We start from the raw sequence: 26,275 nt of genomic DNA on the forward strand, positions 1-26,275 counted from the left end.
CTCTTTAACTTTCATCAAGAGGCTCTTTAGTTCTTTTCTATTTGCCAAAGGGTAATGTCATCCGCATACCTGAGGTTATTGATATTTCCCCCGGCAATCTTCATTACAGCTTGTGCTTCATCCAGCCCAGCATTTCACATGATGTACTCTGCATATAAATTGAATAAGCAGAGTGACAATATTCTTTTCCCAATTTGGAACCGGTGTCTTCTTCCATATCCAGTTCTAACTGTTGCTTCTTGAACTGCATACAGATTTCTCAGGAGGCAGGTCGGGTGGTCTGGTATTCCCATCTCTTTTAGAATTTTCCACAGTTTGTTGTGATCCACACAGTCAAAGGCTTTGGCGTAGTCAATAAAGCAGATGTTTTTCTGGAACTCTCATGCTTTTTCAATGATCCAATGGATGTTGGCAATTTGATCTCTGGTTCCTCTTTTCTAAATCTAGCTTGAACATCTGGAAGTTCACGGTTCACATACTTTGAGGCCCAGCTTGGAGAATTTTGAGCATTATTTTGCTAGCGTGTGGGATGAGTGCAATTGTGTGGTAGTTTGAACATTTTTTGGCATAGCCTTTCTTTGGGGTTGGAATAAAAACACCTTTTTTTAGTTCTTGTAGGTCTTTGTTAAACATTTCTTGCATCTTCTCAATCCTTGACTCCATTCTTTGTCCGAGACTGGATCATCTTCCCTATCATTATTCTCAATTTTTTTCCTGAAAGGTTGCCTATCTCCACTTCACTTGGTTGTTTTTCTAGGCTATTATCTGATTCCTTCAACTGGGACATAATCCTCTACCATTACATTTTGTCTTAAGTTTCTGTGATTGTGGTTTTTGTTTCACAAGCTGTAAGACTGTACTTCTCCTTGCTTCTACTGTTTGCCCTCTGGTAGATGAGGCTATCTTGTAGGCTTGTACAAGCTTCCTAATGGGTGGGACTGGTGGTACCCTAGAGCTTGGCCCTATCCCTTTGGTGGGCATGGCTGTGCTAAGTAAAACTTTAATGTGCTTATCTGTTGATGGATGGGGCAGTGTTCCCTCCCTGTTCATTGTCTGTCCTGAGGTGTCCCAGCACTGGAGCCTACAGGCTGTTTAGTGAGGCTAATGGTGGCCTCTAGAGGGGCCACATGAATGAGTAATTCCCAGACCTGCTGCCACCAGTGTATTTGTCCCAGCAATGAGCCACCAGATACCCCTCACCTCTGAGGTGAGGTAGGTCTGGCTCAGTCTTGTATGGAGTCACAGCTTTTTTCCCCTGGGTCCTGGTGCACACAGGACTTTGTGTGTGCCCTCCAAGAGCAGAGTTTCTGTCTCCCTCCCCCCACCCCCTGTCCTGAGGAAGTCTTGCAACTAAACTTCAAAGCCAGATTCTCTAGGGACTCTTCCTCCTGTTGCCAGATACCCCCACACTGGACAGCCTGGCATAGGGCTCAGAACTTTTATTCCAATAGAACTTCTGTGCTGCAATTGTTCTCCAGTTTGTAGGCTGCTCATCCAGTGGGTATGTGATTTGATTTTATCACAATTATGCCCCTCCAACCGTCGTACTGTGATTTCTCCTTTGACTTTGGGTGTAGGGTATTTTTTCTGGCAGGTTCCAGAATTGACTTTGTTGATGACTGTTCAGCAGTTAGTTGTGATTCCAGTGTTCTTATAAGGAGTGAGCGCATGTCCTTTCACTCCACCATCTTGAGGTAATCTGTCCTCATTTCAATTTCATTTTCAAGAGGCTCCTCAAATTTTACTTTAGTGCCGAAATTTCTAGATTTTAAATTTCATCAGTTGGATCAAATTTCTAGATGTTTATTTTCACCTGAATGACCTTTTACTTACATCTTTTTAAGATTTTTTTTTTTTTGTAACTTTGATATCTTCAACAGATAATCATGGTGAACTTCCATTTGTCTCTTGCTTTTCATCAGTGCCTTATATCTTTCCGTGTAGTAAAGAATTCTGCATTGTCCTAAGACAAGTCTGGCCACTTTATGGGAAGTAATCTGTCTACTTCATACATGTGTCCTTGTTTATTTATGGTGGGTACTGGCCACACCAGCTTTTAGGGTGGGGTTGGCCACATCCAACAGTCTCAGGGTGGGGGCTAGCCATACTAAAAAAAAAACAAAATAAGTCCAACAAAACAACTTAGGGTGAGGTTCTGCATCATAAAGTATCAGCCAACATGGAGACTAAGTTGCTCATTCATGGAGGCAATCAGTTACTCATTCCTCAAAAACTCTGGACACCAAAGCTCACATGAGCTTACCTGGGTGACAATACACACTGTCACAACTTGATGTCCTGACTTTATAAGAAGAGGACACTAGAAGCTCTACATCTGGAACCTTCCTGGAATATATGCTATGTGCTTCTTTCCCTTGGCTGATTTTAAACTCCATCCCTTCACTATAATGGATAACTTTTAGTGAGTTTTGGGAGTCCTAGCAAATTATCAAACCTGAGGGTGGCTTTGGAGTCCCCTGAAATTTTAGGTGGTATCAGAAGTAAGGGTAGTCTTGTGCAGGACTGTGCCCTCAAACTTTGCAGAATGGCTAACTATGGGTACCTTCAAAGATTTCCAAAAAATATCTAATCTTATATCTGCAAGTTTGCATGAGATTTGAAATTACTTTTTCAATTATATCCTATGTGTAAGAGTTAAATCACTTTTTAATATGCCATAAATAATATTAGGTTTGCATTTTTTTAGGTTGTTGTCTCGTTTTGTTTTTATTTTTTCTTTCCCTATACAAGATTACCTTATTTAGTCCTCACACCAATTTATGAGGCACCCTATACTTAACACTGTTCTCCATCTTAATAGGAAAACACTAAGACACAAAGATAAAAAGGAAACTGTTTGGGGTCATGTATGGATGTGAGAGTTGGACTATAAAGAAAGCTGAGTGCAGAAGAATTGATGCTTTTGAACTGTGGTGTTGGAGAAGACTCTTGAGAGACCCTTGGACTGCAGGGAGATCCAACCAGTCAATCCTAAAGGAGACCAATCCTGGGTGTTCATTGGAAGGACTGATGGTGAAGCTGAAACTCCAATACTTTGGCCATCTGATGCGAAGAGCTGACTCATTGGAAAAGACCCTGATGCTAGGAAAGATTGAGAGCAGGAAGAGAAGGGGACAACAGAGGATGAGATGGTTGGATGGCATCGCAGACTCAATGGACATGGGTCTGGGTGGACTCCGGGAGTTGGTGATGGACAGGAAGGCCTGGCGTGCTGCAGTTCATGGGGTTGCAAAGACTCGGACACGACTGAGTGACTGAACTGAACTGAACACATTTCAAACTACTGTACAAATGTGCTCATTTTACATGCCAACAAGGTTATGCTCAAAATCCTTCAAACAAGGCTTCAGCAGTACATGAACTAAGAACTTCCAGATGTACAAGCTGGGTTTAGAAGAGGCAGAGAAACCACAGATCAAATTGCCAATGTTTATTGGATCGCTGAGAAAGCAAGGGAATTCCAGAAAAACATCTACGTATGCTTCATTGACTACCCTAAAGCCTTTGACTGTGTGGATCATAACAAACTGGAAAATTCTTCAAGAGATGGGACTACCAAACCACCTTATCTAATCACCTGAGAAACCTGTATGTGGGTCAAGAAGCAACAGCTAAAACCAGACATGGAACAACTGACTGGTTCAAATTTGAGAAAGGAGTAAGACAAGGCTGTATATTATCACCCTACTTATTTAAGTTATATGCAGAATACATTATGCAAAATGCCAGGCGGGATGAATCACAAGTAGGAATCAAGATTGCCAGGAGAAATATCAACAACCTAAGGTGTGAAGAAAGTGAAGAAGAACTAAAAAGCCTCTTGAAGAGGGTGAAAAGGAGAGTGAAAAAGCTGGCTTAAAACTCAACATTCAAAACATGAATATCACGTCATCCGGTTCCATCACTTCATGGCAAATAGAAGGGTAAAAAGTGAAAGCAGCAACAGATTTTAACATCTTGAACTCCAAAATCACTGTGGAGAGAGGCTGCAGCCATCAAATTAAAAGATGCTTGCTCCTTGGAAGAAAAGCTATGACAAACATAGACAGTGTATTAAAAACAGAGACATCACTTTGCCAATAAAGGTCCATATAGTCAAAACTATGGTCCAGTAGTCATGCATAGATGTGAGAGTTGGATCATAAAGAAGGCTGAGCGCCAAAGAATTGATGCTTTGAAATCGTGGTGCTGGAGAAGACTCTTGAGAGTCCCCTGGATTGCAAGGAGATCAAATCAGTCAATCCTGAAGGAAATCAATCCTGAATATTCATTGGAAGGGCTATTGCTAAAGCTCCAATACTTTGGCCACCTGATGCAAAGAGCCAACCCACTGGAAAAGACTCTGATGCCAGGAAAGACTGAAGTAAAAGGAGAAGGGAGCAGCAGAGGATGAGATGGTTAGACAGCATCACCAACTCAATGGACATGAATTTGAGCAAACTCCAGGAGATAGTGGAGAACAGAGGAGCCTGGGGTGCTGCAGTCCATGGGGTCACAAAGAGTCAGACGTGACTGAGCGACTGAACAACAACATGAGCATGACTTGAAAATAGATTTACATAGGAAAACAGCATTAGAAAGGCATACTCTTCAAATAGAAATTAAAAGGAGAAAAAAGCAAATTTGCCAGGCAGAGCAAGAAAACAAGGGCATACTAGATAGAAGTGATAGTGTACAAAGAAGAAACAAAACAATATATCAGTTAGGAAATAAGTTGGTATGACCACTAGAATATAGTGTGCAGAGTGGAGAAGGTGCAGTAGTGTAGAACAGACTGGGCATGGTAAGAAAACCAGAGAAGAAAAGTTCAACCATGAATAAAGTTTGTTTTGCAACTGAAGGGCAAAGCAAGCCATTAAAGAATTTCTAATTGAAAAGAGAATACCTGATGGAAACACAGAAGACTCCTAATACCCAAAGCATTCTTGAGATGAAAAACAGAGCTGGAGGAATCAATCTTTCTGACTTCAGGGTACACTACAAAGCTACAGTCATAAAGACAATATTGTATTTTGACACAGAAACAGAAATATAGACCAAAGGAACAAGATATAAAGCCCAGAGATAAACCCACATACCTATGGGCACCTTATCTTTGACAAAAGAGGCAAGAATACACGATGGAGCAAAGGCAGCCTCTTAAATGCAGTCCCCAATCTTTTTGGCATCAGGGACTGCGGCACCCAGGCTCCTCCATGGAAGACAATTTTTCCATGGACTGGGGCAGTGCAGGGGTGAGGGGGAAGGATGGTTCAGGTGGTAATGCAAAAAGCAATAGGGAGTCCCAGATGAAGCTTCACTTGCTCGCCAGCTCCTTACCTCCTAGTATGCAGCCAGGTTGGTTTCTATTATTTAAACAGAATGCTATGCTAGTTAAACAAATATACAGAAGGACATAGAGAAACCAGAAACAAGGATAATAATATGAAAAATTATTATCAATGAGATGGTTGGATGGCATCATTGACTCAATGGACATGAGTTTGAGCAAGCTCTGGGAGATGATGAAGGACAGGGAAGCCTGGCGTGTTGCAGTCCATGGAGTCACAAAGAGTTGGACACGACACTAACTACATAAAAATCCAAAAAGCAAAATATCATAAAGGAAAAATATCAACTGCATTAAAATTTAAAACTTCTATAAAACTGGAGTATAAAAATAAACAAAGCATGAAAATCAGACATCCATTGCAAGAATTTATCTTTAATGCATATAAGTAATGAAGAATTCATCTAGAATATATAAATAATTCCTACAAATGAGTAAGAAAAAGAACAATCTCAAAGAAAAATTGGCCAAAAAAGTGAACAAGCAACTCAAAGACTAGGAAACTCAAGCAATCAATAAATATGTTTTAAAAAAATTCCATCTTACTAGTAATCAAGAAATAAAAACTAAAATTTGTATCAAATTGCTAAAGATTTCTAAAATTTAACAAAGCCATGGTTTACAAAGATGCAAGTGGGAGGTAAATTGGTACAAGCCCTTTAGAGACTAACTTAGCAGCAAAACATGCAGTCAATGATGCATATAATTTACAACTCAATAATTATATTACTAAGCTTTTACCTTGGAGGAAAAAACACATGTGCCCAAGTACACATGTACAAGAATGCTTCTGCAGTTAGAATACGGAATTAACATAAAAAAAAAAATCTATCAACAGGGGCATATGTAAATAATCTGAGGTTTAGTCATACAATAGAATATCTAAGTGAATAATTGAACCAGAGCCCGATATGATAATATATATAAATCATTTTTTAAATGTTGAATTAAAAAAATTTGCTGAAGGAGATATACAATGTTTAAGAGCATGCAGAATATAATTATATATTTTACAATTGTTTGTATATATAACATATCAATATATATGGAGCATAATTATAAAACCATGTATTGAGAAAGACAGTATCAAAACTCAGAATAGAGGTTTATCTCAAGAAGGGTAATCTTCAGCTAAAACAGAAAAATGTCAAGATGTGAAACAGTGGCTACAGTGACAATGTTAGCTGTTAAAAGACTTTTATGTATGCTTATAACAAACAAACAAAAAAGAATGAGAGGACTTATACCTGATATCAAAACATACTGTAAGACTTCAAATGGTGGTTACTTTAGGGAGTAATCAGAAAGATCCATGGGGGTTTAAAGAAAAAAAGAACTCTGTATACTCTGGGATACATTATCTTTTATTATCTTTTTATTTATTTTTTTTTTTAGTATTTGTTTATTTACTTATTGGGGTTGCTGGATCTTAGTTGCAGTGCTCAGGATTTTTTAGTTGTAGCATGTGATCTCTTAATTGCAGCATGTGGGATCTATTATAGTTCCCTGACCAAGGATCAAACCCTGGACCCCCGCATTGGGAGCACAGAATCCCAGCCACCGGACCACCAGGGAAATCCTTGGGATACATGATTTTTTATTTAACCAATTCCCTGAGGACAGACATTTGGATCGTTCACCATATGTCCTGTTACAGCTTCCAGGGACATTCTTAAACATTTCTTTGTGCACTGATGTAAAGATTTACTAGGATTAGTTCTCAGAAGAATTTCTAAATCAAAGAATATGTACTTTAAATTGATTGGTATTTATTAAATTAATTGATTACTAAATTGTTCATTACAAAAATTCTATTACTTTACACCTTCACCAACAGTGTAAGTGCAAGTGGAGCCACCCTGCTCAATATACACTGCCCCTCGATATAAACAATCTTTTTAAGTAGAGGAAAAAAAACCCCAGCTCATGAAAAGGTAAATGTTGATTAACAGCATCACAAATTAATAGAAAAATAATTTATATTTATTATACACACCAAAAAGATATAAACTTTATATCAGATGCCACCTTACTGCAAAGTAATGGAAGAAGTCATGTACATACATAAACATTTTAAATAGACTTATGAATATAACTCTATACAGCTATATATATACAGTTTTAGATACCTGAAGATATATAATTGTATGAGATCTCAATTTAGCACAATGATTGGCATACTTTTTTAGATGACAGGGTCTGGTTCCTTACTGAAAAAAGCTTCAGAACACTTCACCTCACTTCCAGATAACCCAGTCCATATGCCAGAAATGCATAAATTAATGACACAAATGTTCATTAGGAGAAAAAAGAAAGGAAAAAAGACAACTACTTATCTGAACTCTCAAAAAATAACAATGACCTAAATGCATACCTGAGCCTCACCTAGGTGAAAAAGTATCTTAAGATCCCTAGAATCTCACTCCAGAGATAATTTATGCTTGAAGACAATGTTAAGATGTGAATCTCAGGTTGAACATTTTCAGTAGTGTCCAACTAAAAGTTTATCTTCTATAATATTCTCCAATAACCCCAATATTTCTGTTTTATTGACTATGCCAAAGCCTTTGACTGTGTGGATCACAAGAAACTGTGGAAAATTCTGAAAGAGATGGGAATACCAGACCACCTGACCTGCCTCTTGAGAAACCTGTATTCAGGTCAGGAAGCAACAGTTAGAACGGGACATGGAACAACAGACTGGTTCCAAATAGGAAAAGGAATACGTCAAGGTTGTATATTGTCACCCTGTTTATTTAACTTCTATGCAGAGTACATCATGAGAAATGCTGGGCGGTAAGAAGCACAAGCTGGAATCAAGATTGCAGGGAGAAATCTCAATAACCTCAGATATGCAGATGACACCACCCTTATGGCAGAAAGTGAAGAGGAACTCAAAAGCCTCTTGATGAAAGTGAAAGAAGAGAGTGAAAAAGTTGGCTTAAAGCTCAACATTCAGTAAACTAAGATCATGGCATCTGGTCCCATCACTTCATGGGAAATAGATGGGGAAACAATGGAAACAGTGTCAGATTTTATTTTGGGGGGCTCCAAAATCACTGCAGATGGTGATTGTAGCCATGAAATTAAAAGACACTTACTCCTTGGAAGAAAAGTTATGACTAACCTAGACAGCATATTCAAAAGCAGAGACATTACTTTGCCAACAAAGGTCCGTCTAGTCAAGGCTATGGTTTTTCTAGTAGTCATGTACGGATGTGAGAGTTGGACTGTAAAGAAAGCTGAGCACCAAAGAATTGATGCTTTTGAACTGTGGTGTTGGAGAAGACTCTTGAGAGTTCCTTGGACTGCAAGGAGATCCAACCAGTCCATTCTGAAAGAGATCAGTCCTGAGTGTTCTTTGGAAGGAATGATGCTAAAGCTGAAACTCCAGGACTTTGGCCACCTCTGCGAAGAGTTGACTCATTGGAAAAGACTCTGATGCTGGGAGAGATTGGGGGCAGGAGAAGGGGACGACAGAGGATGAGATGGCTGGATGGCATCACCAACTCGACTGACATGAGTTTGAGTGAACTCTGGGAGTTGGTGATGGACAGGGAGGCCTGGCGTGCTGCGATTCATGGGGTCGCTATGAGTCGGACACGACTGAGCGACTGAACTGAACTGAACTGAACCCCAATACTTAGTATAATGCTTGGTGCATCCTAAATACTTAAAAAAAACCGCTTGCTGAATAAATGTAATATGGTATCACTAGGGAGAGGCCAAGAGATCTGCACAAGTAATAGCAGTTGATACCATAAATATGTAAATGTCAAAAAGTAAAAAGAAAAACGAGACACATGTTTTTCTTTGCACCAGATTACATCATATCCTTTCTTTTTTAAAACTATATAACTTATCTCTAAAGTTCCTATTGATATGGAAGACAAAAGAACAGACACTTTCAATGGCATCTTTCCACATTAAGGTTAGGAAATTATTATCTCAAAGAAAATTCTGCACTGGGGTAATAAGAGCCCTACAGGATCTGAGGCCTGAATTATTCAAGAACTCTTGCCTTCCATAGAATCTATCCTAAAGTTTTATATAACAAATTAAATGGTTATATAAAACTTTATATGTAACTGTTAACTGAGCTCAAAAATGACATCTGGAAATACTTTTGTAAATACACCAATTACCTTCAGGCTGGTGTAAAAAAATGTTCAGTAAGTTATACTTTTAAACTTATGCGAAATAATGCATAAAAACACCATTTCAGTCATTTACACTCTTTAAACTGGCACACATTTCATTATAAAAATAACCATAATATCTATAAATGAATTAGACCTTTATAAAATTATTTTTCAAACCTTAATTTTTATAGATAGAAATAACACTAATTCCTACTCAGAATGCACCTTATTTTCAAAGTATTTGTCATGCCTTGAACTAAATTACTACGCATTCTTCGGTCCCCACTTCATAAAATTACTGGTATTTCATATGCATGAGCTGGAAGGAATCTTTGAAGGTTCAATCAATTCCTTCATTTGATAAACAAGGCACAAAGAAGTTAAAGAGCTCAAAGAAATACATCCAGTAAGTAAGGACAACACTGAAACTAGAGCCCCTATCTCTTAACACTGAGCCCACTGCCCTTTTAAATATACAATGATGTCTTCGTTCTGGACTACACAAAATTCCGAGATAGATATTGGAATGAATGCCTTTAAAGGAGATTTTCCCTTTATAATAAATCCTAAAAGCCAATCTGTATATAAATCTTCATCCATGCTTTATTTTAACTGTGTTCTAAAAGGAAAAAATTCCAGCAAAAATTTAATGGTAATCTAAATAAACTTTTCTGACAGAACATGCACAGTTATGAAAAATAAAAGAGCAAAATGATTTACCTAGCCAGCCTAAACCATAATTTAAATACTTTTCATAACTTTCAAACAATAGTAAACATAACATTTGCCCAGTTAATCAATTAAATCAATGTTTACCATGTACTATAGATTTCATATAGATGTTTAGTTTCTGTGATACCAACTTCCAACACTGTCATGATCACTATATCTGTAAAAATAAGGTTAGTAATACCTAACTTACAGGTCTGATGTAAAGAATAAATGCTAAATGTGTGAAAATATTCATCACATACTATTATTTTCTCTTTTTTTCCTAAAGAAGGAAAAATTCAATGTAAGGGCATCCAAAATAACTTAGATACATGTGTATGGATAAGTATTTTCTAGAGAGGGCCAAAGTGAATAATTTGCAAGTTTTTTTTAATTATTTTTAATAAAGGGCCTCTATTAAACATTGTCTTCACTTTAAGACATTATTCATCCTACTTTTGCATCTTATCTCTCAATATTGTCTTACATTGTTTATATCTCCTTTTGCAGAATTCGTCACCTCGCCATGGACATCATTTATTCAAGATACATACTATTCTGGATGGCTTCAATGGGGAATTCTACCAAACATACAAAGAAGAACTTATACTGATCCTTCTCTACTTCCTGACTGAAGAGGAGGAAACACTCCCACAGTCATTCTATGTGGCCACCATCATCATCCTGATACCAAAACCTGACAAAGCAACACCAAGAAAAAAAACTATAGGACAGTATCCTTGATGAATATAGATGCAAAAATTCTCAACAAAATATTAGCAAACCAAATTCAGTAAGACATAAAAAGATCATACACCATGAACACACTGGATTCATCCCAGGGTCATGAAGATGGTGCAAAATACACAAATCAAACAACATGATACACCATATCAATAAAAGAAAAGACAAAAATCACATGGTCATCTCAACAGATGCAGAAAAAGCATTTGTTAAATTCAACATCCATTTATGAATAAAAACTCTTACCAAAGTGAGTATAAAGAAAGTGTATCTCAACATAACAGCATTTATTAATACATTCTCAGCGTATTTATGACAAATCTAGACTTCCCTGGGAGCTCAGATGGTAAAGAATTTGCTTGCAATGCAGGAGACCTGGGTTTGATCCCTGGGTCGGGAAGATCCCCTGGAGAAGGAGATGACAACCCACTCCAGTATTCTTGTCTGGAGAATCAGACATGACTGAGCGACTAACACTTTCTTCTATGACAAATCTACAGTTAACATAATATTCAATAGTGAAAAGCTGAAAGCCTTCCTGCTAAAATTCCGGATAAAACAAAGATGCCCACTTCTAGTATCAGAAGTCCTAGTCATAGCAATCATACAATAAAAAGAAAGAAAGGTATCCAAATGGGAAGACAACAGGTAAAATTGTCATTATATGCAGATAAGATGACACTATATACAGAAAATCTTAAAGACTCAACAATAAAACTACTAGCACTAATAAATTCAGCAAGGGAACAGGATGCAACATTAATATATAGAAATCAGTTTCTTTATACTAACAATGAAATATCAGAAAGAAAAATTAAAAACCAATACCTTTTAAAACTGCACATATACATATATATATATATATACATATATACACACACACACACACACACACACACACACACTTAGAAGTAAGCCTGACCAAACTGGAGAAAGATTTATATGCTGAGAACTATAAAACACTGATAAAGGCAACTGAAGATGATTTTAAAAGATAGAAAACTATCCTATGCTTTTGGATTGGAAGAATTAGTAGTATGAATTGAGTAGTAGTAGTAGAATTGGGTAGTATGGCCATTTTAACTAATGGCCATACTACCCAAAGCAATCTACAGATTTAATATGATCCCTATGGCTGGATGGCATCACTGACTCGATGGACGTGAGTCTCAGTGAACTCCGGGAGTTGGTGATGGATAGGGAGGCCTGGCGTGTTGTGATTCATGGGGTCACAAAGAGTCGGACACGACTGAGCGACTGATCTGATCTGATCAAATTATCCATGACTTTTTCATGGAACTAGAACAAATAATCCTAAAATCTATATGGAACCATAAAAGACCCAGAATTGCCAAGGCAATCCTAAAGAAAAGAATAAAGCTGGAAGCATACGTCTCCTAGACTTCCAACAATACTACAAAACTACAGCAATCAAAACAGTGTGGATTTGGAAATTTCCTGGCAGTCCAGTGGTTAGGACTCAGTGTTTTTACTGCCGTGGCAGGGTTCAATCCCTGATTAGGGAACTAAGATCCCACATGCCAGGTGGCGTGGCCAAAAAGGTGGGAAAAAAGCACGGTACTGGCACAAAAAACAGACATATGGATCAATGGAACAGAATAGAAAGCCCAGAAATAAACCCACAGAAATAAACCTCTGGTCAATTAATTTTCAACAAATGAGACAAGAAAATACAACAGAGAAGATAGTCTCTTCAGGAAGCGATACTGGAAAAGATGTACAACTGCATGTAAATCAATGAAGTTTGAACGCATCTTCACACTATACAAACTCAAAATGGCTTAAAGACTTAAACATAACACATAATACCATAAAACTCCTATAAAAGAACACAGGCAAAGCATTTTCTGACATAAATTGTAGCAAAGTTTTCTTAAGTCAGTCTCCCAAGGCGATAGAAATAAAAGCAAAAATAAAGGAGACCCAATCAAACTAACAAACTTTTGCAGAGCAAAGGAAACCTTCAACAAAACAAAAAGACAACCTACTGACTAGGAGAAATATTTGCATATGATGCAATGGACAAGGGCTTCAATCTCAAAATATACAAACAGCTTATATAACTCAGAATTCTAACAACCCAATCAAAAAATGGGTTGATGACCTAAACAGGCATTTCTCCAAGACATATAGATGCCAACAGACATACGAAAAAAGCTCAACATCACTAATTATTAGAGAAATGCAAATCAAAACTACAATGATGTACCACCTCATTTAAAAATCTACAAATAACAAATGTTAGAAAGAGAGAAAAGGGAAACTTCCTGTCCTGTCAGTGGGTATGTAAACTGATGCAGCCATTATGAAGAACAGTATGGAGGTTCCTTAAAAAACTAAAATTAGAGCTGCCATATGATTCAGCAATCCCGTTCCTAGGCATGTATAAATTCTAACTTGAAAAGATACATGGACCCCTACGTTCACAATACCACTGTTTACAACAGCCAAACATGGAGCCAACCTAAACTGTCCATCAAAAGATGAATGGATAAAAAAGATGTTGTATATTTTCATAGTGGAATATTATTAACCCATAAAATACAGTGAAATAATGCCATTTGCAGCAACATGGATGGACCTAGAGACTATCATACCAAGTGAAGTAAGTCAGAAAGAGAAAGATATGATATCACTTATATGTGGAATCTAAAATATGATACAAATGAACTTATATATGAAACAGAAACAGACTCACAGACATGGAAAACAAACTTACCGTTTGGGATTAGCAGATACAAACTACTATATATAAAATAGATAAACAAAATGTCCCTACTGTCTAGCACAGGGACCTATATTCAATATACTGTAATAAACCATAATAGAAAAGAATATATATATATATAACTGAATCACTTTGCTGTACACCAGGAACTAAACTAATACAACACTGTAAATCAACTACAATTCAAATTTTTTAATATATATACACTTTCATTAAGGGTCAAATGAACATTAAGCATTGGAGAGACAAAAATAATTAAAAGACAATCATCTGTTCACAAGGAACCCATGTTCTGTTGGGAGCAACAAGTAAGCAAATGACTGTAAACATGCAATCACAGACAATATAGGAGAAAGATAAAAGTACATGGGAAAAAGACAACCCAAAGGCAGGAACAGTAAAGGAATAAATTTGTCTGTGAAAGTGAAAGTCGCTCATTCTTGGGTGTTGGCAATCTCAGATGTTAATGGGTAAATTAATATTAACCAGAAAGCTGCAGATCAGAGAGCACTATTACAAAATAAAATTAAAGGCAAATCAAAGTAATTCAAGCACAGATTTATAATATTAAATAATGACAAAATCTAATCTTAGACTACATATTAATATTATAGATGCTACATAAGCTACATAAGTCTATGTAAATATTCATAATATGGAAGGAATATTCTGAGATTGTATGTTTGATCCATTAGTAAGAAAAATCAAAAGAAATATTAATAAATAAGAGTAAATAAACATTTCATAAGCCTAAAACACTTGTTATAAAACCCAAAAGAAATTTTGGAATGGTTATTACAGCTTAAAGCAAATAAACTATATTTGAACAAATTTTATTTCCTTAAAACATTTAACTTCATCTAATAAATAATGCTTACTTATTAACATTCAACTTCTGGGGCACTGAACAGCAAGCAATTTCTAGTACATGCTGACCAACATGAAAATCAGGACTTACACCTTGGCATTCTGCATTTTAATCACACCATACTAGTTCTTTTTTCATTTCTGAGAAAAATGAAAAACATACTCATTTTATAACAGTGATTTTATAATGTAAAAGCAAAGTCACTGTCACTTTGCTTAGGATCAAAATTAGATTCTAAATAAGAGTACACAAATGTCATCTGGTAAGCAGCCCCAAAATACAGTATACTATTAATACTTAGGAAAGATGCAGAAGAGAATAAAACTCAGGCTATCAAAGAAATAAGAGCCATTATGTCAGAATCTGGAAGAATTTTTCAGTAATTTATAACCATATCTTACTCATTAAACAAAAAATGTCCAAACTACACTACCCCAACTGTAACTTATCACAGAGACCTAATCATAAAATGGGATAGAAACCTTCATGTCGTCAGAGCACTGTTCAACTTGCCTTCCCCACAGTATCTTCCCAATTCTTCCCTTATTATCTACCTAGCTAGGCTATATCAGAGAACAACTCCTGGAGGATAGGGGAAACAGAATGAAACACTGTATTCTAGCTGGTAAGAGAACAAGAAGAATTTCAGTAGCTGTCTATGATGTCAACTGTACCCAAAATTGTGAAATCTACTCTAGTGCTACAAGTTGAGAGGACTAAAGATATTAGAACAGAAGAAAAGAGACTGAAAGCTATATAAATCACTCTGTCCTCCAACTATGGAGCTCAAACAAGTATTCACTCAATATATAAGCAGATCCAAAAAAAAAAGCATCAAAGACATCTATACCACAGATTATTGATAAATGTCCGGTATAAACTGATCTTACCTTATTCACATCTGAGTAAAGGGAAGTGGGCCTTAGGAAGCATCACTACAAACAAAGCTAGTGGAGGTGATGGAATTCCAGCTGAGCTACTTGAAATCCTAAGAGACGATGCTGGATGCTGTTAAAGTGTTACATTCAATATGCCAGCAAATTTAGAAAATTCTGCCACTGGCCACAGGACTGGGAAAGGTCAGAATTCATTCCAATCCCAAGGAAAGGCACTGCCAAAGAAAGTTCAAATTACTGCACAATTGCACTCATCTCACACGCTAGTAAAAGGAATGCTCAAAATTATCCAAGCCAGGCTTCAACAATACGTGAACCATGAACTTCCACATGTTCAAGCTGGATTTAGGAAAGACAGAAGAACCAGAGATCAAATTGCCAACATCCACTGGATCACAGAAAAACCAAGAGAATTCCAGAAGAACATGTACTTCTGCTTCATTGACTATGCTAAAGCCTTTGACTGTGTGGATCACAACTGTGGAAAATTCTTCAAGAGATGGCAATACCAGACCACCTGACCTGCCTCCTGAGAAACCTGTATGCAGCTCAAGAAGCAACAGTTAGAACAGGACACGGAACAACGGACTGGTTCCAAAGTGGAAAAAGAACACGTCAAGGCTATATATTGTCACCTTGCTTATTTAACTTATATGCAGAGTACATCATGTGAAATGCCAGGCTGGATGAAGCAGAAGCTGGAATTAAGATTGCCAGAAGAAATATCAATAACCTTAGATATGCAGATATGCCACCCTTATGACAGAAAGCAAAGAGGAACTAAACAGCCTCTTGATGAAAATGAAAGAGGAGAGTGAAAAAGCTGGCTTATAACTCAACAATTAAAAAATGAAGATCATGGCACCCAGTCCCATCATTTCATGGCAAATACATGGGGAAACAACGCAAACAGTGACAGACTATTTTCTTGGGCTCCAAAATCACTGCAGATGGTGACTGCAGCCATGAAATTAAAAGACGCTTGCTCCTTGAAAGAAAAGCTATGTCAAACCTAGACAGCATATTAAAAAGCAGAGACATTACTTTGCCAACAAAGGTCCAAATAGCCAAAGCTAAAGTTTTTCCAGTAGTCACACATGGATGGACCATAAAGAAGGTGAACGCCGAAGAATTGCTGCTTTTGAACTGCAGATTCAAAAGATTCTTGAGAGTAGATTCTTGAGAGTCCCTTGGACTGCAATGAGATCCAACCAGTCAATCCTATAGAAAATCAATCTTGAATATTCACTGGAAGGACTGATGCTGAAGCTGAAGCTCCAATACTTTGGCCACCTGATGTGAAGAGCCGATTCATTAGAGAAGACCCTAATGCTGGGAAAGATTGAAGGCAGAAGGAGGAGACAAGATGGTTGGATGGCTTCACCGATTCAATGGACATAAGTGTGAACAAGATCCGGGATTTGATGATAGACAGGGAAGCCTGGCATGCTGCAGTCCACGGGGTCTCCAGGAGTCAGACACGACTGAGTGACCGAACAACAGCCAAAAAAAAAGGAAGTAGGAAAAATAACCACAAGACAATTAGGGAAATATATTACAAGGGAAAACCCAGAGGACATACAGGATAAAATAAATGTGCAACCTCTCTAAAACAGAAGCAGTAAGCCCTAAATAAAGAACAGGATGCAGGGAGAGGAGGCATGGGAGATGAGATGAGAAAAGGTACTAAGAAAGCTAAACTCATAATGGTGAGATATAAAATCTCTACTCCTGCAACAGAAAAGAAAAGTGAATCAAGCCAAAAATACAAACATAACATGAAAAACTTGAGGAACTCTCATTACAGCATGCTACAATCTGGACTAGCCACATGTCACATTCAAAAGGACTCTAGTGACTACGATATTGTCCAACACAGGTTTAAAGTGATTCTGTCTAGTACAATGTCACACAGGTTTAAAGTGATTCTGTCTAGTACAATGTCACACAGCTAGTTAGTAAAACCAAGATGCAACTTTAAGTCCTTCTGACTCCAAATCTTTCCTTTTGAGCAAACTATCAGAAGTTAACATACACCCAACCCCAAGAATTCAATTTATACTTGCAAATTTTGACTGGAGGATGAAATTTATTGGTAGTTCAAATAAATATTTCAGAAAATAAAAACACAAAGCCCATTTATATAATGCCAACATATAAAACAAATGTCAGTGTCAAAAGTGAAAATTAATAAGTAAAATTCTTATTAGATGGGCCTGTTATGTACACAAATTATGAACATGATACTTTATGTATATCTGTGTGTATTTATAATATTTCATGTATACTATAACCACTAGCTAAATGTTTTGGTTACTTTAAAATCACAGATGCTAAATATGACTAAAATCACAGATGCTAAACATGTATCATGAACATCAAATGATACATTCTATGTCATTATCATCTGCAAAGTATATATTGTTTGAAAACTCTGTATTATTTATGAACCATTTAATGGGAGGGAACACATAGGTTTTCTCAGGAAAACACTTTATCTTAAATTCATGTAATATCAATTATATAAAGTATTAGTTAAATATAGTATATATTTCTTAGCAATCCACAACCATGTCACTTAGAAACAGTTACCTGAGACTACCTCCTCCTCCTCCTTTAGACTCCATACTCAACCAACCACCAATTTCCACACAACTTAACAGTTTGAATGTCTCTTGAATCAAGTGCTTTTCTCCACTAATTTCTCTCCTCCACTTTCACCACTGTGGTCTAAGCCAATATTCTCTGTGACTTATGCTCTCCTAACTGATTTCACTACACTTCCTCCTGTTCCCCTTCAACCCAGTGTTTACACTGTAACCAAAGTGACTGTTTATATTTTTTAAATACTGACTGACAATAACAGTCCCTTGCTTCAAAGAAAACTCTTCAATGACTTCCCACAGTACTCAAGATCAGAATACTTGACTAAAAACTACAGAATTCTGCCTAGGGATTCCGAACTCAACAACAACCAGGTTAAATATTGATTCATTAAATTTACTTATCTGGCAACTTAACTGAGTGGCACAAAATGAGGAGCCAATGCCCCTCTAGAGGGAGCAGCAGCTGCCTGGATCCAGCTGAGCATTGCCATCTGAAAATACAGACTTGGATATTGCTATATCCTCTACTTTTTCAAGAGAAATTCGAAATCCAGACTTTGTGTGAAATTTCCCTCATATGTCAATGCTGGCAACTCATTCAAACTTTTCAAACAATAAGGAAGCCGAATATGACTCCTCACCTAGCCCCACACCACTAATCTCTATATGAGCCACACGAGCCACACTAAGTATTTCTCAGATCCTCAACAATGCTGAAACCAACCAGGATCCTGCACAGCCCTCCAGGGCACAAAACCCTTTTCAGTGTCCCATTCCTTGTTTGTAGGAAAAAGGCTTTTCACCTCCATGACCTTTCCTAAGTCCACAGGGCAGATTCAGTTACTAACCAGGGAAGTGAGGGAACAGCAGAAAGAAACAACACAGCAGTGATCCTCCTCAGGGAGGTGCATAATATGACACAAATCTCCCAGTTCTGACAGGAAGTAGGGCCTCCATCCAGGTGGAAGACGGTATCTTCAGGCTGAACACAAGCATGTTCTGGCTCCAACCCTAATTGGTTGGAATCAGAAGGCTGATGACAGATTCCTAGAACACCACCCTGTTACCTCACCACCAACAGATTAAGAGGAAGTCACACAACCTGCAGCCCTCTCCCCAGCACTTTTGCCTATAAAACTCTTCCCTGAAAATTACCAGGCAGTTTGAGTCTTTGGAGCATGAGTTGCCCCATCCTCTTCGCTTGGCCCTTGCAGTAAACTTTTCTCCACTGCAAACTCTTAACGTTTGTTCGGCCTCATTGTGCATCAGGCACATGAACTTGGGTTCGACAGTAATACTACTGAGGGCTCTCACATATGTCATATTCTCTGCTTTGATCTTTTTTTCCCCCACAACTCTACCTGACTTAGCAATCTCCTACTTGTATGCTTCTGAGCAGTTGTTTCCTCAAAAAGCCTTCCCTGCTCCCACTGCCTGTCCCCCACTCCACAGGCTAACTCACATCATTCTATGCTCTGACAACACTGAATCTATCTCGTAACACTCATCACACCCAAAAAATAAATTTGTTCATTTAATGTTTGTCATCCCTTCCCTCCCCTCCCCCTAGGTGGGAAGTGCCATAAAAGCAGGGCCCAATACACAGCAGACATGCAATACACATTTATTGCTAAATAATTTGATGATAAAATATTCCTTTAGATAATAAGGTTCTGGTGCACTTTTAAGAATTAATCTGCACCCAACTTTTCAGAAACATGTACAATATTTAAAGGTACATGTAAGTAGACTCAGAATTAAAATACTCAAAATATAATTATTAATAATTGTTACTATTTACTGAGCATTTACTAAATGCTAGGAACTACACTGAGCACTTTGCATGCACTAAATCTCGTTCAATATAACAATCTGTAATCCAGAGGAAGCAACTAAGGCACAGAGTTTGAAAATCTGTTCCAAATCACATATCTAATCAATGAAAAAGTAGGGTATGAATCCATGCAGTCTGACTCCAGAGCTTAAGCACCAAACTACTACACTAAACTTAAGTAATCAAGAAAAGCCAATTCAACAAGTATCCGCTAAATACTGTGAATAAGAAATAATGGCCAAGATTTATTTCTCATTACTTCTCCATTAAAGTAAGGCTCCTCATCCCTCTATCCTACACTCTTCTCCACACACACAAAATTAAGATAAATCATCATTTGTATTTTCTCAACTAAGAAAGATGATCCTTTGACCACATCCAAAATAGGCATGAACTTAGTACCAAAAGTATCTGTTAAAAAAATGTCATCTTCCTTATAAGTGAAAATGTTAATACATTAAATGATTGTTAACCTTAAAGCATTTAAAAAAAAAAAAAAAGTCCTCTTCCTGAATTACTTTTGAATATGTTAATGTTAATTCAGAGAGACATCATTTTAACAGACAGAGGATGAGATGGTTGGATGGCATCATCAACTCAACGGACATGAGTTTGAGCAAACTGTTGGAGACAGTCACAGAAAAACCTGGTGCTGTAGTCCATGGGGTGGCCAAGAGTTGGACACAACCAAGTCACTGAACAACAACGCTAATGTTTATACATTAATGTTTCATATTTTACATTGAAATCTGATTATTTGAATGATATATTATTTGGAATGTATTTTGTTGCTCAAATTTAAAAAATTACTTATAACTATACACTGTTTTCAGATATGGTGACAATCAATATAAAAATAAACTACCACATAAAATATGCTCAGAGATAATAAAGGGATCCTTTAAGACCTGAACTCTATTCCAATTCGTGCTTTCCAAAACTCAAGAACCAAACAGATTTGAATAAGTGTCTCATATAAATGATTTGTCGTCCAGACTCTTACTATCCAAAACCTAAGATATGGCTCACTCGCCATACCTTATTAAGAGAACTCAATAACCAATCTCTCACTCCAAACTCAGAAATCCAACAGTTTTGTACAGCAAAACAAAAAGCATATGTATTCAAGGGCTATATAAATTTAAGAGTTCTTGTTTTAACAGATTTAAATAGTTTTTAAGATGTGGAAAAAACGCACATATTGCACATATATGTATTTTCATTCAAATTTGAAATTTAAACTCCACTTAACAGAATTTTTCTATGTGAACATTTTTAAACTAGAATGTGCCACATTTCTTAACTTTTAAACCAATTTAAACTATAAAGGAAACTGTTAAGTATATGACAAATAACTACAAGAGAGTTAAATAATGTTAATTTGTGGCTTCAAAGAACTCTGAAGTCAGTTTTACCATCTTTAAAAAAAAACATCATTATAATTACATGGGAAATAAGGTTTTCAAGGAAAGCAGTACTTTCAGTGTTAATTTTTCAGCAACGTATTTCACAGATCACATCAGATTTTTCTCCAAGTCACAAACAGCAAAGGAGAAAATAAACAAATGAAAAGAGTACAAAAGTTGAAGATGATGGCAAAAATTTCAAATTAATTTGGCTACAGACGAATGGTATGAAATAATTTTAGAAGTAACTACTCCATAAGGTTCAGCCAAAAGTCAAAGAAACAGCAAGCAAAGAACTAGACTGAGAAAAAGGAAAAATCAGCTCTCATTACAACAGTACATATTCCTAAAGTATTTAATTTTGGATAACATTTGAACACAAGGTTTTTCAAAAACTTTGTGCTTGAGGAAAAGTTAAAACTAACATCAATTGAGAACAGAATATAAGCCTTTTTTTTTTTAATTTAAAACATACTCAAAAATTAATTTAAGAAATAGAGCAGAAGGGGGAAAGATGGAGCAGGGGAAAAAAGAACAAAACAAAACTGTAGGTTTAAAGAAAGCAAACTACTTTCCCAGATTCTTCTTTTGATATAATAAAAGATTTAAAGAGAGCTAGAGCTCCCATTTTATCCTAATTTGGATATATTCTCCCAAGAGCTCACTTCAGATTTAGTGACTGGAAAGAATGTGAACCCTTTAAATTAAGCAAATTTCAAGAGTTACTTGATAAACACTACCTTCCACATTGTGGGGGGGGGGGGGGGAAGGTGAGAACAAAATTATATTTAAAAACATAACCAAATCTTGTCTACAAGACTCAGAAAGTGAGTGACTTAAGATTCAGTGAGACCTTTAACTTAACTGATTGCACACAGAGCACCAAAATACATCTACTGTACCTGCGCTTGTCCTACTAAAATGCTTAAGCTTCACTACTGAGGTTAACTACCAGCCAGAGAACGAGGGCCCTTTGAGAGACAACAAATCCGTAGCATGTCAGGATTCCACGGATCTATTTCACAGGGTGGCACAATGACATAAAGCAACACCTTCTTAATAAATGAAGGCACGGCCTATTTCACTATTTCTTCAAGTTAAGTTTTCATACCTCCACTCCCAACTGTTCACATCAGACCCAACACCCCTGAACACAAATGTTCCTCCTACATCAAAGGAAGGAGCTGGACGTTGGATGGGGCTCTGGAGTCCTTCCAGTTTGTGGTTCTCTATTTAACTAGTTGTGAAATCACAATACAGCTCTCACAACTCAGGGAAAGCTACATTTTACTGCCAAAAAATAACAGATCTGATGCAATAAACCATACCTCGCTCTGCCAAACGTTAATACCAGAACTTCTGAAATAAACAAACCTGTGTCTATGTTCATCTGGTCCATGGATCAGGAAGATTCCAGAGTGTTTCGCCCCTTTGCCGGCATCTACATGAGGAATTAACACATCTTCCAAACCCAGATCAAAGCGTTTGTGTTTTGAAGAGTCTGGAAGAAAGAAGAATGCTCCAAAACACAGGGTGATGAAGGCACTTAGAATAAGGAGGAGGATAAACTTCTCAGAAAGTCTCAAGGTAGCCCTGTGATGCGGGAAGGAAGGCGGCCCCAGGTTCAGAGGTGGTATCCTTCGTCCAGAGAGGGGCAGCAGCGCTGGGGTAGTCATCGTTTAAGCTCTTGGGCAAAATATTTTATAAAGTTCTCATCTTATATCAAACGTACGATACATTGAACAGTCTTCGGAATCTTGGCAAAAATGGGGAAATTCAATTTTTCTCCTCTTAAAGGACTGTTGTGCTTTTCAATAGGGCACCTCTTTCACGCTCATTCAATTACATGCAGAAACGCGTGTGGCCCCAAAACGATCACTAGTTTAAGTCCTGTGATATTTTCTTTTGCCATCTGGCTTTCGGTACCTCACCGGGTGACTACAAGTCTCCTCTTCATTCCCAAGGGTAGATGAGGCAAGCAAAACCGCAGAAAGGACGCAAGGTGGGCTCTTCCATTCCCGCACCTCAGGGAGATGCTCCAGCGTGGTCTCCCGCCCCAAAAGGGTGACTGACGTGATCCCAGAGTTGTAGAAGGTTCACTTGGGCTCCTCTGATGCTTCGATTGGAGAATTTCTTAATCTCAGTGCTTGAAAAACAAGGGGCTCTTCGGAAGTCGGCCAACCGAGAGGAGGGGTCTCCCGCCTCAGCGCTACGCTGGGTGAAAAGCCAAAAGAGCGACGCTGGGTGAAAAGCAGGAAAGAGGGCTCCTACGCCCGCGCCTCGCGACCCTGTCCCCCGGCTCCGAGGGCAGGCGACAGCTCCGACGCTGCCCCCTCGACAGTCGGCGCGAAGGGCATTCGCGTCCAAAATACCTGCGCCCTCCCAGCCGCGGCCGCTGTTGCTACCGCTCGGGTCTGTCAGAGAGCGGAACTTCCTCCTCCGCGGCCTCTGAGAAGCCCCGGCGTGTGCTGGGGGAGGGGAGGTGCGTCGACCGCCCCCGCCCGGCTCCTCCTCCTCTCCGCGGCCGGTTAAGTTAACCCCGGCGCCGACTCCCCGAGAGAGGCCGCCGCTGACCCCGCCGCACCCGGGCCCGGCGACCGAGCCTCCGCAGACCGGAGGCGTAAGAAGCAGCCGAGCCGCGGCCCTCAGGTCCGAGAGCCCGGGGCAGGCGCCTGCTCATTCCTCCCTCAGCCCGGGGGCGGCGGCGGCCCCGGGCGCGCGGGAGCAGCCGCGCCTCAGGCGGGCAGAGGTCAGTTCCGTCTCCTTCCTCCCCGACCGCCAGGGGCCTTGGGGGCCTCCGCCGCGCAGCCTCGGGTCGTTCGCAGCTGCTCTTTCTGGCGGTGGCGGCGGCTGCGGGAGAGGCAGCGCGTCCACGCGGTGCGGGGCTGCGGCCCGGTCCTCGCCCTGTGGCACTCTGGGCCCCGAAGGCGCGGAGCCACCGGGGGCTTTCACCGTTGGGCACACGCCTGAGAGAAGCCGGCGTCTTGGAGTGGGACGGATGGCGCGGGCCGGCCTTCGGCCCTGACTCGCGAGTGGGCGTCCCCGGGCGGCGGAGTGTGAGGTGCGCGCGCACGCTCCCGGCCCCGCCGCCGCCCCTCCCCCGCCCCGCCTGGCCCGCGCTCCGGCCTCGCGCCGCTGCGGGCTCCAGCGCCGCCCTCCAGCCAGCCGCCGGGGCGCCCCCCGGAAGCGTCCTGCCGCCGCCGTCTGGGCGCCTGGTGGGAAAAGGTCTCCCGTCCGCGCTTCAGTGATAACTTAAGCCGTGCTGGGCTTTGCCATCGTCACTCGTGGGACTGACCTAGCGTTTGTGGCGGGGGCGGGGAGGGTTCAGGTCACCAAGGCTTCGCTGCAATCAAGTTACTGGGACTCAAAGGATCTCATGGCCAAGGTTAACGTTTAATCTTGCTCTGTGGAAATCATGTCTTCAGTTGTGGACCGTGATCCCTTAGGGCCCAAAGACTGGGTCTCCAACTTCTTTGCAGCCCCTATGCACGTCGTTGGGCCCCCGAGGCTCGAGTCATCTCTGTTGAGCATCAACCAAGTGCCTGGCTCTGTGTTTAAAATGGCGACCTTTCGTTTAGGTGTCGTGGTTGAGGAGTCTCCTGCAGCAGTCCATATGACCCCACAGGACAGCAGCCTTGTCGTCGTTCAGTTTCTGGAAGACATTCTCCCATTATCTTCACACTCCTCACCACCACCGCTCCTGCAAAAGAGATAATAAGTATAGACAAGGAGGTGCTAGAACCCCAAAAGACAACAATATTGTTTAAGCCTGAAAAGCAACCTGAATTGATTTCTGTTATCCATAATGTTAAGAACCATGTTGTGATTGGTGATGGTGGTTTAGTTGCTAAGTCTTGTAGCCTGCCAGGCTTCTCTGTACATGAGATTCTCCAGGCAAGAATACTGGAGTGGGTTGCCATCTCCTTCTCCAGGGGGGGTCTTCCCGACCCAGGAATTGAACCCGGGTCACCTGCATTGCCGGTGGATTCTTTACCAACTGAGCTATGAGGGAAGCCCCCGTGTTGTGATTAAGAACAAATGTCTATGATACACAAATACTCTTACTTCCAACTTTGAGATTGTGTTTGATATTAAGATGTCATTCCCTCTACACATCCTTAGTGATAACTGGAAATTGGAAAGGAGTCCCTTAAATGGCAGGGACAAAAGGTCAGCCTTAGCTAAAAATCAAACAAAAAATCCTCATTCATTGGCACAATTCAAAGTACATTCCAGTCTGCACTATTTCTAGAAGTTCTGCATATCTAACTACCTACCATATGACAAAAGAAGTCATTGTCATTGATTCACCAAATGAAACAAAGACATAAAAATGTTATGTGCCACCTCTCACCCATTCAGGCTGGCAGCCCAATCCAAAGTGAGATTTGTCTTGGACAATTGTGAAAAGTAGATGTAAGAAACTCCCTGCCTTCCCAATGTGTCTTTATAAAGTGTGCCAATTTTATGAATAAGTTTCTAATGCTGAGCCTCTCTGTAAGCCAAAGGAAAAGAAACACTTGTTTTTCCAACTGTTGAGGTCATTACTTTCCATGGAAAGATCAGGGGAAATAAATTTGATTTCTAAATGAAATAGCAAGTTATATGAACCTTAAAGGATAAATATTATCTATATTGACACCAAATTGTTAACCACAGACATATCAATCATGAAACCTGCTTTAACCTAGTAGACAGGTATGACTCATAGCTGGTGGAGAAGACTTATCTGTATCCCTCTTTCTTGCCCTTGGCTGTTTTGAAAAATTCACTTTTCCTTCAGGACAGTAAAAACATCATTACTTAAGTTCGAGATTATTGCAAATGCAGTCTGCAATCTAAGTCCATTGATGATGCTGTTGATTATCTTACTGTAATCCTGCACAAGCATCCAAAAGTGTGTGTGTGTTCATTCTAGAGACTAGTCCCTGAAGTGATTTTTAAAAGAATCAGTATTGTTTTGTTTTGT

The 26,275-nt window shown here is 39.2% G+C and overlaps 1 protein-coding gene across 5 annotated transcripts in view; it reads right to left on the reverse strand.

Moving 5' to 3' along the window:
• MAN1A2 (mannosidase alpha class 1A member 2) overlaps positions 1 to 23,823 on the reverse strand; it is a 181,947-nt gene extending 158,124 nt beyond the window's left edge. Inside the window, exon 1 of one of the 5 annotated variants that reach the window (XM_061409765.1) lies at positions 22,681 to 23,816. In XM_061409765.1, the coding sequence (XP_061265749.1) occupies positions 22,681 to 22,982 (302 nt within the window). In that variant the 5' untranslated portion in view covers positions 22,983 to 23,816. Of the gene's footprint in view, positions 1 to 22,680 lie in introns of all 5 variants that reach the window. The other 4 variants (XM_061409756.1, XM_061409730.1, XM_061409740.1 and 1 more) reach the window with 4 other exon arrangements.
• Between the last annotated feature and the right edge of the window lie 2,452 nt (positions 23,824 to 26,275).

This window comes from Bos javanicus, chromosome 3, assembly GCF_032452875.1.
Source record: "Bos javanicus breed banteng chromosome 3, ARS-OSU_banteng_1.0, whole genome shotgun sequence".
Lineage (NCBI taxonomy): Eukaryota > Metazoa > Chordata > Mammalia > Artiodactyla > Bovidae > Bos > Bos javanicus.